At 46.1% G+C, this 13527-nt stretch overlaps 1 protein-coding gene across 1 annotated transcript in view; it reads right to left on the bottom strand.

Annotated features, from left to right (window-relative positions):
- IQGAP1 (IQ motif containing GTPase activating protein 1) overlaps positions 1-13176 on the bottom strand; it is a 158098-nt gene extending 144922 nt beyond the window's left edge. The window contains exon 1 of the mRNA XM_077263612.1: positions 12976-13176. Within this exon, the coding sequence (XP_077119727.1) occupies positions 12976-13024 (49 nt within the window). The 5' untranslated portion in view covers positions 13025-13176. The remainder of the gene's footprint in view (positions 1-12975) is intronic.
- Positions 13177-13527: the final 351 nt, after the last annotated feature.

Raw genomic sequence — 13527 nt, 5'->3', positions numbered from 1 at the left:
GGTCAGCAGTTAATGACATCCTCCTCAGTTATATCTTACAGACCCCCGGTGTGAAGTCACAAGTCTGGTCTTGGAGGAGATACATGACTAAACAGGAATCATTTTGAGGCACAAGCCAGACATTTCTTGATAAGGCAGAAGGAAACTGTGACAACACTGACAGATTACATCATGGTTTGAAGTAAATAAGGATGCTTGAAAAATAAGTTTCTCTATAATAAAACTTAAAGGGGTTGTCCACAAAGCTAAAAAGGGTTTCAAACTGAAATGAAAGGAAACCTCTTTGACTGTCCTTAAAGGGTTACGCTCATCTCCATAGATGAATACAGCACCAGCAAGACAAGAATCACAAATTCTGGTGCTGACCAGCAAACCAGGCAGGAGAGCTGGATTTCTCTGCTGACACAAGGGACTGAAAAAAGGAAGAGATCTTTTGTAAGTAGATGAATGTTGTGAAATCTCTGTTATTACCACCCCACAGTTTGGGTAAAAGTTGAGTCTCACTGTAATGACCAATTCACATACGGTACTTGGGATTTTAGCAGCGGTTCGTTGTCACTCAATTCACTCACATTCTGTCTCCAATGCATGTGAATAAGGTTCGTTATTCCCCTTACATTTCTTGGTGAAATAACAAAGGAATGTGACAACACAGAGTTGTATGAAAAGATGTCAGAAGTGGTGATTGCTCACCTCCAAGATCAATGTTACTCTAAAAGGAATTATTTTTACATGATAATCGCGAGTGTGGTGTGTTACTCACTTATGTGACTAAAACTCACAGAATACGACCACAGCAGCAATAAAACACACGAGTGACAACTAAAAGAGCAGAGAGGCTACCACATACCTCAAAGGTGAACACTTCGGGTTCAGCACCCAATATGGCTGCCTCGTATAGGGCACAACAGTGCCCTATAAGTCAGTGACTAAACCCATTCGATTACCATCTGCTAAACCCGCGACCATTTAATGTGCATGGAGTCATAGATTTCTACATGTCTGAGCCTTTTATTTTCAGGAGAGATAAATAACGGGGTGTATGACAGTGACTTAAGGTGCATTTACACTGAAAAATGATCATAAAAATATTATTAGGAACGCTTAATCCATGATATTCTGTGTAAACAGGCTGCCGATCTCCCAATGAAGGAGAAACACACTGGTTCATAGGGTGAAATGATGCTTTATGTAGAATAAAAGATTATCTTTATAGGCGGTGCAAAGGCCTGTGTAAGCAGGATTTGCGGTGGTGAGAAAAATGGCAGCCTAGGCGCACTGAGTGATTACAGATCGTTTAGTGCTCAGGAGTTACCTCGGTCTGCCTGTGTACACAGGCTATTAAGAAAATGGACCAATGGCCCCAAGTAACAGTAAAAAACAAAATTCACCGCACTCTCTATATAATTCTTATGCAAAATTTGGTATAAATTTATTATACATAATCTGGGAGCGTAACAGAATATTACAGCATATGCGATCTTTGTACAACGTTTACAGCGATTACGTGACAAAGGCTCAGATTATGTATAATAAATTTATACCAAATTTTGCATAAGAATCATATAGAAAATTTTGGTTTTTACACAGGCTATTAATTGACTACCAAATGTTAAAAGCTTACTGATAGGTGGTCAACCAGAGCCACAGGTCGGTTCGCGTAAACAGACCCTTGTTCTCCTCGCCCCATTCAGATGCTCAATTAGCGGTCAGAAAACTAAAGTATATGGCCAATGTAAGGAGTTAAACTTTGTAGCATCTCCACTTGGTGCTGATCCGCTAATTCTGGAACAGTTTTTCATCTGTGCCTTCTGTTCCAAAGTTATGCCCCCCAGTATTAATGGTGACAATTTTTCCTTCAACGAACTGAGTGTGTGCCACAGAACTTCTCTGTGGATACTTGCTTTCTTTCCTCTGATGCAGGCCATTCAAAACACGGAAGCAACCACACTTTTGAGGTATACGTCCAGTTGGCTGAAGGTAAAACTTGCACCATTATTGCTGGTGGGGGGGGGGGGGGACATAACTTTGAAACAAAAGGGCAAAGAAGAAAAAGAAAAATGTTCCAGAATCAGTGGTTCAGAGCCAATTGGTGGAGGTACACCACAGATTTGATTTAAAAAATCCAATGTATTGTCCTCTTTAAAGTGGTTGTCTGGCCTCAGGCTACAAGTCTGCAGTTAGTCTTTTGACTGCAGACTTGTGAATCCTCATATCGTGGCCACTGCTCACTGTGAGGATTCTCCAAAGCAGGAAGAGGTGGTCATGACTGCAAGTATGCAATCTGCACACTGCCAGCCACATTCTGACTAGACATGTCCAGCTTCACTTAATACACATTGAGCAAAGCCGAGGACCGCATGTATGCAAATCACAAACCTGTGGTCACACGCCCGCCGCTTCCAGAGGCAGCGCCAGAGAATTGCACGTTTTTAGAGAGTGACTGAGGATTTGCAGCCCAAAGTCAGACAACCCCTCTAAAAATTACTTTCCCACACTATACCATTTTCCACCCCAGCAATGGGTGCAGAATATCCTCCCTGCAGCATTGTGAATGACATTTCACAAAATTTCATTTTCCTGCGACAAAGAAAATCCACAGCAAAAATTCAGTAGTGCTACAGACTAGTGTCAAATACTACTAGGAACGTCACCTCAGAGTTCATCCTTTGTATGTAAGGCTGCGCTTCCAATGAGTTTTTTGATACTGAAGAATTTCCGCACCATTTCTGCACCTATTATATAATTAGGTTACATGCGTTTTTTTCATTGGTTTTTGGCTTTGCTTTTAAAAACATTATTGATATGTGGATTATAAGTTTTTTTTAGGTGTTTCTGCTGTGGAAATGCACTATAAACGTATGTGTTTTTTTACCTTCAGATTTTCTTAACTTGATGCAAGTCTATGGGGAAAATCTGCACAGAAAACTCAGCGCAACCGCAAGAGAAATGGATATGAAACTCTCACCAGAGATCAGTTTACGCTGATTAAAATATAAGCACAGTGGGTAGGAGAGATCTATAAATCCCATCCACTTTGCTGAAACCGTAAGACACAACGTTTTTGACGCAGCGTCAAAACGCACAAAAATCACATTGCAGCCTAAAGGGTCAATTATGCTGTAACATCAATGTATTTCCACAACAAAATCCTCAGATTTCACTGTGTGGTCCTCTAAGGCCATGTGCACACGCTGCGGATTCTATTGCAGAATTTTCCGCAGCGGTTTTGATAAATCCGCAGTGCAAAACCGCTGCGGTTTTTCCTGCGGATTTATCGCGGTTTCCGCTGCGGGTTTTCACCTGCAGTTTTCTATTGGAGCAGGTGTAAACCCGCAGAGGAATCCGCACAAAGAATTGACATGCTGCGGAATGTAAACCGCTGCGTTTCCGCGCGTTTTTTTCCAGCATGTGCACTGCAGATTTCGTTTCCCATAGGTTTACATTATACTGTAAATGCATGGGAAACCGCTGCGGAGCCGCAGCTGCGGAAACACTGCGGATCCGCAGCAAAATCCGCAGCGTGTGCACATACCCTAAAAGTCCCAAGACAACGTCCCCACATAGGCCATATGCACACATTTAGGTGAGTTTTTTACCTCAGTATTTGAAAGCCAAAACCAGGCGTGGGTGATAAATACAGAAGTGGTGACGTGTTTCTATTATACTTTTCCTCTGATTGTTCCACTCCTGATTTTGGCTTACAAATACTGAGGTAAAAAACTCACCAAATACTGAACGTGTGAAAGTGGCCTTAAAGTTCACTGCAGATCACAATCCCTATTGTAAATGGCTGAGCAGAAACCAAAGGCAGAAAAATAAATCAGAGAGTGATTCATAAATGACTCCCAGTTTAATTCCAAATTACAGTGTGGAGTAAATTGCAGCTTCCAGCATTCTGCTTGTGTGCACATGATCTGTAGTGCGGCCATTTTGCATAGTTGTGATCCATTTTAATAACATATTTTGCATTAAATCTAAAATGTTTATGTACCATTACAGCAAAAGACCTTGCATTGTATGAAACATAAGTGTGTTGCCCATTGCTTTAAAGACTAAAAATCCCTGTTACATTCACTTAAACAGAATACAAAAATCCCTGTATAATGTTACAATAAGCAGCGGTGGATCCACAGCTTTTCTGCAGCACGTACAAAGATGCAACAAGTCTTTTGCAAGAGACCAACGTCCCATTTTTTTGGAAATATAACAGTTATACGGTTCTCAACAAGTACGGTAATACCTTTCTCCGTTATCTACATTGTACTTTTAAGGCTTGGGATATATAGCGCCTTCAGACAGGGCAGGGTCACGTCGAGAGGCCAAAGATGGCGTGATGCCAATGCTGCAACGCATGATAATGAAGCAAATTGTAAGAAATCTAAATCTGCTGGACATGCTTGTCATGGGAATTAGTTGGCTGTAGTGCGACTATATTCCCATTCATTATTGGGTGACGTAGCATCGGAATAGTGCAATATCTGGTCGTGCAACTTCTGTCAAGGACAAAACTGCCATGTAGTCCGAGCCTTGGTGTTTTATGCACAATGTAGACCCTTGTGTACAGGGCCTGTAGCGAGGCTCTACAGTGTGGTCCCCGGAGGTGTGGTAACGCGAGTCTAGAAAAAATATATCCTCCATACAGCTCAGCAAAGCACTGGAGTAGTAAAGCCGCATAGAAGTCTATGTACCACATGTTACAGTGTTGTACAACCGAGGATCATGAGGCCGTAATATGCCCGTGTGCATGAGACCTATAGGGATGTAGTCATGAGATAAAGCACCTATAAATCGAGACCGAGATCAGAACGCAGTGCATGGTCTGGCCATCAGCATGTCTGCAGAATAGAAATGCATGAAGGGTCACACTTGGGTTGGAAGAGCCGACTGCCAGTCCGTGAACTGCATTCTGATCTTGGTCCGATTTATACAACCGACTGACTGCAACCTAATAGAAATGCATATAAGGCCTCATTAAGAAGTCCAGATTTCACATAAATGTTTTATCCCCGATTTTCACGTACATAACATATACCCATTAAGGTCTATGGGGCTATTTACATGTCCTTGTTTTTTGTGGACCGTGCGTGTCTGTGCAAAGTCACATAGACATGTCCATTATTTGCTGGCATCATAGATGAAAAGTACCAATACAAGTCTATAGGTCCATGAAAATCATGAACAGCGCATAGATGGCATCAGTGTGCGGTCTATGATTACTGTTGGAAAGGACAGGAGAAGCTTTGTACTGTATTTATTCATCCATACGTGAAAACACTAATGCCACACGGATGGTAAAAGCTGACACACTGTCCAAGCACTGATGACACACGGATGGTAAAAGCTGACACACTGTCCAAACACTGATGACACACTGATGGTAAAAGCTGACACACTGTCCAAACACTGATGCCACACTGATGGTAAAAGTTGATACTGTACAAACACTGATGCCACACTGATGGTAAAAGTTGACACACTGTGCAAACACTGATGACAGACTGATGGTAAAAGCCGACACACTGTCCAAACACTGATGACACACTGATGGTAAAAGCTGACACACTGACCAAACACTGGTGACACTCTTATCAAACACTGATGACACACTGATGGTAAAAGCTGACACACTGACCAAACACTGGTGACACTCTTATCAAACACTGATGACACACTGATGGTAAAAGCTGACACACTGATGGTAAAAGCTGATACACTGACCAAACACTGGTGACACTCTTATCAAACACTGATGACACACTGATGGTAAAAGCTGACACACTAATCGTTTTTTTGCACACGTGAAACATGGACATCTGATTGAGGCCTAATGAAGCAGAGGCCTGCATCCCAGCTTCACTACAATGATGGAAGACATAAGACTGTGCTCGTTCAAACGAGTTTAGAATCTGACCGTGTGTGCCACGGACCGCCCACGAAGAGAATGCAGACCCATTAAAGCCAATGCACATGGTCGATTTTTCACACACCGACAGTCTGGGTGAACAACAATGGCAGCACACACTTCTTTGGTCGGTTATATGGACCAGAACAACACATACAATGTACCGTAATTACAGCAACAGCACCCGCCCAAAATGTGAACAAACACACAAAGTGGCACACACAGACCAGTCACATCAGTAATTTGTGACTGGACCATTTTTCAATACGACCATCTGGACCCGGACGTAGTCTGGAAACAACTTTGGGAACACTTTCCAGCTGGCGTCACACAAGGATGTTTAGCTCTTCAGCTATGAAGTGAACATATGGTTAAAAGGAAAAGAGCTGGAAAGAAACGCTTCTACTCCTCAGTCAAGACGTCATGTCGGCCATCTTCCCAGCAAGCTGCATCACAGTCTGGGAAGCTGGAGGGATGTTCATACATTGTCTGGCATTTGGCTTCATGGATAAGATTTAGTGCGCGCGTTTCATACAGCTTAATCTACGGCTTATCCTCAGGTAATAAAGTCTCTGCACCTGGGCTCCATACGTGACTCAACATATCACTCCATAATAAAGGAGAATACATGAGACTTTCTCTACAGAATAATAAGGCAACTTTGCTGTGATTACAAATAATTCATCAAAAAAGTGACAAAAGGTCTTTAACTGAATCCCTAAAAATCAGACAGTGCACTCCATCAGTCCAGCCAGGATCACCCGGGTCGCCTGGTTTACCGGATCTAGTATTTTTAGGCTTCATCCAGATCTGCATTTGTGTGTCCAATAAGAGCCTCTATCGCAGACATCAAAGGACGCAGGAAGAAAACTGTGCGGCAGCTGCGCTTCTGGAAAAATGAACAACACCATTATGGAAGTCCACGACGAGCCCCATTATTGGCAAAATGGTCTGATGGGCCGCAGCGGCATCCTCCATGCGATGGACCCAACAGTGCTGCTATCTGAATCATGCGGACTTTACCGAGCGTCTCGTTCTGCTATCAGCTGTGGATTTTACATCAACAAATCTGCACCTAAAATTCACAATTTTGTCCCAGGTGAATCTTTACATTTTTTTTATTGAATCAAGCTTTTCTACTACTAGATTACCAGCTATATAAGAAGTATTATCAGAAAAACTTCACTAAATATATACAACGGTACAAGTAAGATTAAAGGACAAGTGGAACAGATTTTAGTATGGATATGCACAGCATTGGGTGAAATCCATGGTATATCTAGGGGGTGGGGGGAATCAAACATGTTGCAGAATTAAGGAGAATCTGTCACCAGGCTTTTGATATGTAATCTGAGAACAGCATGGTGTAGCGGAACAGAGCATGATTCCAGGTATGTGTTCCACTAGGTTGTGTTTTGCTGTTTCAATACAATCAATGTTTAATCAGCAGGAGATTATCACTAAGGGACAACTGCCCTCATGACTCCTAGTCCAACTTCACACAGAGCACTGATTACCAGCTCTCTATCACAATACAACGTACACAGACAGTGTTGGACTGGGGTGCCAAGGGCCCACCGGTAACCAATTCCAGAGCCCCAATTTTTAACTACATGTAAATGTGACATTATCCTCAATCACAAATTTATATAACAATGAACTGGGTAGATAGATAAAAGAATAAGATGTCGCCTTTGCCTGTGCATAGTGATTCACATATATTGTGCCAAGTACGGCTCATATAAGAGGAAGGTGGCCCACCAGAGGATTCTCCAGTTCAAGCCTGTACACAGAAAGCTGTGGTGTGGATGAGGTTGTACACAGAACAACAACTAAACTCTGATAGATCTGCAGCACAAAAAAATGATTCTATCATAACTGCTGCACCCAGTAAACTAAGTGATATATCGCTAGAATCAGGGTTTCTGTCTCTACTTCATGCTGCTGTCAGTTTACACAGCAGATTCCTTTAAAAGCTGCATCGTACCCCCAATCCATGTTAGGCCGGTGTCACACTTGCGAGTGCAATGCGAGAAACTCGCGAAAGTCTCTTGCATCAATAGCCGGCACTGCCGCCGACACTCGCGACCGGGGCGTGCAGCTGCATAGAAATATATGCATCCGTACGCTCCAGTCTCAAGTGCCGGCAGCAGTGCCGGGTATTGATGTGCGAGTTTCCCGCATTGCACTCACAAGTGTGACACCGGCCTTATACTGCTACAAAAACACAACATGACCACACTGTGTGATTCCAAGAAAGAGGCCACCAAGTCTTCCTACAACTGTACCATCTCAATAAATCCACATAATACAGTCATCACACGACGTAACGTTAGGTGCCTGCAACAATCCGGAGGAGCAGTCACCCCCCATCAGCGGCGCAGTCTGGGTGTGACCATCATATTAGTTGCATTCATAATACCTTTGTGCCTACCAGTGTACAGAGAAATATCATTTATATTAATAAAATCATATATTCAGCTACTGAAGACTTTAATACGGAGGTCAGCAAAAGTTTTGACAGCGGCCCCTGGATGTGACCCCAGTACTGAGCCGCTGTAGATATACACATACACAGACCTTAGTGGACGGCTGAACGTTCCTGTATACTCTGATGTGACCCCAGTACTGAGCCCCTGTAGATATACACATACACACAGACCTTAGTTGGCGGCGGAGGGTTCCTGTATACTCTGATGTGACCCCAGTACTGAGCCCTGTAGATATACACATACACAGACCTTAGTGGACGGTGGAGGGTTCCTGTATACTCTGATGTGACCCCAGTACTGAGCCCCTGTAGATATACACATACACACAGACCTTAGTTGGCGGCGGAGGGTTCCTGTATACTCTGATGTGACCCCAGTACTGAGCCCCATAGATATACACATACACAGACCTTAGTGGACGGTGGAGGGTTCCTGTATACTCTGATGTGACCCCAGTACTGAGCCCCTTTAGATATACACATACACACAGACCTTAGTGGACGGCCGAGGGTTCCTGTATACTCTGATGTGACCCCAGTACTGAGCCCCTGTAGATATACACATACACACAGACATTAGTGGACAGCCGAGGGTTCCTGTATACTCTGATGTGACCCCAGTACTGAGCCCCATAGATATACACATACACAGACCTTAGTGGACGGCGGAGGGTTCCTGTATACTCTGATGTGATCCCAGTACTGAGCCCCTGTAGATATACACATACACACAGACCTTAGTGGACGGCCGAGGGTTCCTGTATACTCTGATGTGACCCCAGTACTGAGTCTCGTAGATATACACATACACACAGACCTTAGTGGACAGCTGAGGGTTCCTGTATACTCTGATGTGACCCCAGTACTGAGCCCTGTAGATATACACATACACACAGACCTTAGTAGACGGCCGACGGTTCCTGTATACTCTGATGTGACCCCAGTACTGAGCCCTGTAGATATACACATACACACAGACCTTAGTAGACGGCCGACGGTTCCTGTATACTCTGATGTGACCCCAGTACTGAGTCTCGTAGATATACACATACACACAGATCTTAGTGGACGGCCGAGGGTTCCTGTATACTCTGATGTGACCCCAGTACTGAGCCCCTGTAGATATACACATACACACAGACCTTAGTGGACAGCCGAGGGTTCCTGTATACTCTGATGTGACCCCAGTACTGAGCCCCATAGATATACACATACACAGACCTTAGTGGACGGCGGAGGGTTCCTGTATACTCTGATGTGACCCCAGTACTGAGCCCCTTTAGATATACACATACACACAGACCTTAGTGGACGGCCGAGGGTTCCTGTATACTCTGATGTGACCCCAGTACTGAGCCCCTGTAGATATACACATACACACAGACCTTAGTGGACAGCTGAGGGTTCCTGTATACTCTGATGTGACCCCAGTACTGAGTCTTGTAGATATACACATACACATAGACCTTAGTGGACGGCCGAGGGTTCCTGTATACTCTGATGTGACCCCAGTACTGAGCCCTGTAGATATACACATACACACAGACCTTAGTAGACGGCCGACGGTTCCTGTATACTCTGATGTGACCCCAGTACTGAGCCCTGTAGATATACACATACACACAGACCTTAGTTGGCGGCGGGGGGTTCCTGTATACTCTGATGTGACCCCAGTACTGAGCCCTGTAGATATACACATACACACAGACCTTAGTGGACGGCCGAGGGTTCCTGTATACTCTGATGTGACCCCAGTACTGAGTCCCGTAGATATACACATACACACAGACCTTAGTGGACGGCGGAGGGTTCCTGTATACTCTGATGTGACCCCAGTACGGAGCCCCCTATATATACATACACACAGACCTTAGTGGACGGCGGAGGGTTCCTGTATACTCTGATGTGACCCCAGTACTGAGCCCCCTATATATACATACACACAGACCTTAGTGGACGGCCGAGGGTTCCTGTATACTCTGATGTGACCCCAGTACTGAGCCCCCTATATATACATACACAGAGACCTTAGTGGACGGCCGAGGGTTCCTGTATACTCTGATGTGACCCCAGTACTGAGCCCCCTATATATACATACACACAGACCTTAGTGGACGGCCGAGGGTTCCTGTATACTCTGATGTGACCCCAGTACTGAGCCCCCTATATATACATACACACAGACCTTAGTGGACGGCCGAGGGTTCCTGTATACTCTGATGTGACCCCAGTACTGAGCCCCCTATATATACATACACACAGACCTTAGTGGATGGCTGAGGGTTCCTGTATACTCTGATGTGACCCCAGTACGGAGCCCCTGTAGATATACACATACACAGAGACCTTAGTGGACGGCCGAGGGTTCCTGTATACTCTGATGTGACCCCAGTACTGAGTCCCGTAGATATACACATACACAGACCTTAGTGGACGGCCGAGGGTTCCTGTATACTCTGATGTGACCCCAGTACTGAGCCCCCTATATATACATACACACAGACCTTAGTGGACGGCCGAGGGTTCCTGTATACTCTGATGTGACCCCAGTACTGAGCCCCCTATATATACATACACACAGACCTTAGTGGATGGCTGAGGGTTCCTGTATACTCTGATGTGACCCCAGTACGGAGCCCCTGTAGATATACACATACACAGAGACCTTAGTGGACGGCCGAGGGTTCCTGTATACTCTGATGTGACCCCAGTACTGAGCCCCCTATATATACATACACAGAGACCTTAGTGGACGGCCGAGGGTTCCTGTATACTCTGATGTGACCCCAGTACTGAGCCCCCTATATATACATACACACAGACCTTAGTGGACGGCCGAGGGTTCCTGTATACTCTGATGTGACCCCAGTACTGAGCCCCCTATATATACATACACACAGACCTTAGTGGATGGCTGAGGGTTCCTGTATACTCTGATGTGACCCCAGTACGGAGCCCCTGTAGATATACACATACACAGAGACCTTAGTGGACGGCCGAGGGTTCCTGTATACTCTGATGTGACCCCAGTACTGAGTCCCGTAGATATACACATACACAGACCTTAGTGGACGGCCGAGGGTTCCTGTATACTCTGATGTGACCCCAGTACTGAGTCCCGTAGATATACACATACACACAGACCTTAGTGGACGGCTGAGGGTTCCTGTATACTCTGATGTGACCCCAGTACGGAGCCCCTGTAGATATACACATACACACAGTCCTTAGTGGACGGCCGAGGGTTCCTGTATACTCTGATGTGACCCCAGTACTGAGCCCCGTAGATATACACATACACACAGTCCTTAGTTGGTGGCGGAGGGTTCCTGTATACTCTGATGTGACCCCAGTACTGAGCCCCATAGATATACACATACACATAGACCTTAGTGGACGGCCGAGGGTTCCTGTATACTCTGATGTGACCCCAGTACTGAGCCCCATAGATATACACATACACATAGACCTTAGTGGACGGCCGAGGGTTCCTGTATACTCTGATGTGACCCCAGTACTGAGCCCTGTAGATATACACATACACACAGACCTCAGTGGACGGCTGAGGGTTCCTGTATACTCTGATGTGACTGCTGACGCCTTATGTTTCCCATGTATACATATATACTCACACACACACCCTGTATATATATACACACATGTACACTGTATATAAATTCACTCCTGGCTATTCTCTGTGGACACAGTCACAATCCTATACTCCGCACTGGACCAAGAAGTAGGAAGTGACAGGCCGTCTTCATTTTGCTCTCCTGCTGCACAGAGCCTATATACTATACGCTATATACTGGCGGGGCGGAGCAGCGGCATTTCCACATTAACCCTATATTCGCTGTGCAGCTTAGGACACATCCTATGGGGCCCACTATAAGCATATGTAGTGGGCGTCCGTTGTTTCGTGTGACTGGCAGGAGAGCGGACCCGTGCCTACTATCAGACTGCAGACTTTCCTCCGCTGTCCCTCCTGGAAGCTCTCTATGAGAGGACCACTGGATGTCACTACTTGGGGGTGTGTCTTTAGTCTGACACCGACCAATGAACATGAATGGTACCGGACGGTAGACACGCCCGTTTGGCAGTAAAGGCTGGCGCCCAGATGTCAATACGCTGGTGCATTTCCAGGAGGGCAAACACTGGGATGGTGCAGTGTGAGGAAAGGTGACAGTGCTGGGAGATAGCAGAACTAGTGGCCAGTTCCGACCATCTAGGAGCCACATGACTTTTCTGCAGCAATAAGAACTTTATTAGATCTTACAGAAAGTATTGCAGAGGAAAGGCACTACCAGGAAACTGCTGGGACTAATAGTGCTGCCAGCTGCACTGACGGGCCACTTACTGAAGTCTGTGAGTGGCGCCCTCTCCCCAGCAGGACGCGTCTCCCCTGCACGGGCTGAGCGATGACACTTCCCCGCGGGGAGACAGCTCCGTGGCAGGAAGCGCCGTCCTCGCCCCTCTCACCCCTAGAAACGATCACAGATCCCACCCCAAACAGCCCCCCACAATGTCAGTCTGCAGGCCACCGGCGCTGCACGGGTTAACACGCCGCCTTCTAACTTACAGCCATAGTGAGGACGGAGGAGCCCGTCCACATCATCCGAGGAGGACATGGTGACCGCTGCCGGCGTCTGGGTCCGATCCGACCGGTTCAGTTCCACCCGATGGAGAGAAGGGGAGGGACGGTGAGAAGGGGCAGCGAGGACACGACACAACTTCTCCGGAGGTGCGGGAGCCTCCTCGGTGCCCGAGACGGAGCAGCCCGGGTGTGTCCGCCCCGCCCCTGCTATCCGCAGCCAATCACAGCGCGCAGCCATTCACACTGGCAGCTGCCAAACGCGGAGATCGTCACCACAGTCTGGCACAGGTCCTGGCACTGCTCATCTACCAGTACTACCACATGTCCTGGCACCGCTCATCTTCCAGTACTAACACAGCCTGCCACCGCTCATCTACCAGTACTACCACAGCCTGCCACCACTCATCTACCAGTACTACCACAGCCTGCCACCACTCATCTACCAGTACTACCACAGCCTGCCACCACTCATCTACCAGTACTACCACAGCCTGCCACCACTCATCTACCAGTACTACCACATGTCCTGGCACCGCT

The sequence above is a fragment of the Ranitomeya variabilis genome, chromosome 5 (assembly GCF_051348905.1).
Source record: "Ranitomeya variabilis isolate aRanVar5 chromosome 5, aRanVar5.hap1, whole genome shotgun sequence".
Lineage (NCBI taxonomy): Eukaryota > Metazoa > Chordata > Amphibia > Anura > Dendrobatidae > Ranitomeya > Ranitomeya variabilis.
Note: the sequence above shows the minus strand (reverse complement) of the source record. Positions and strands in the feature narration are given on the sequence as shown.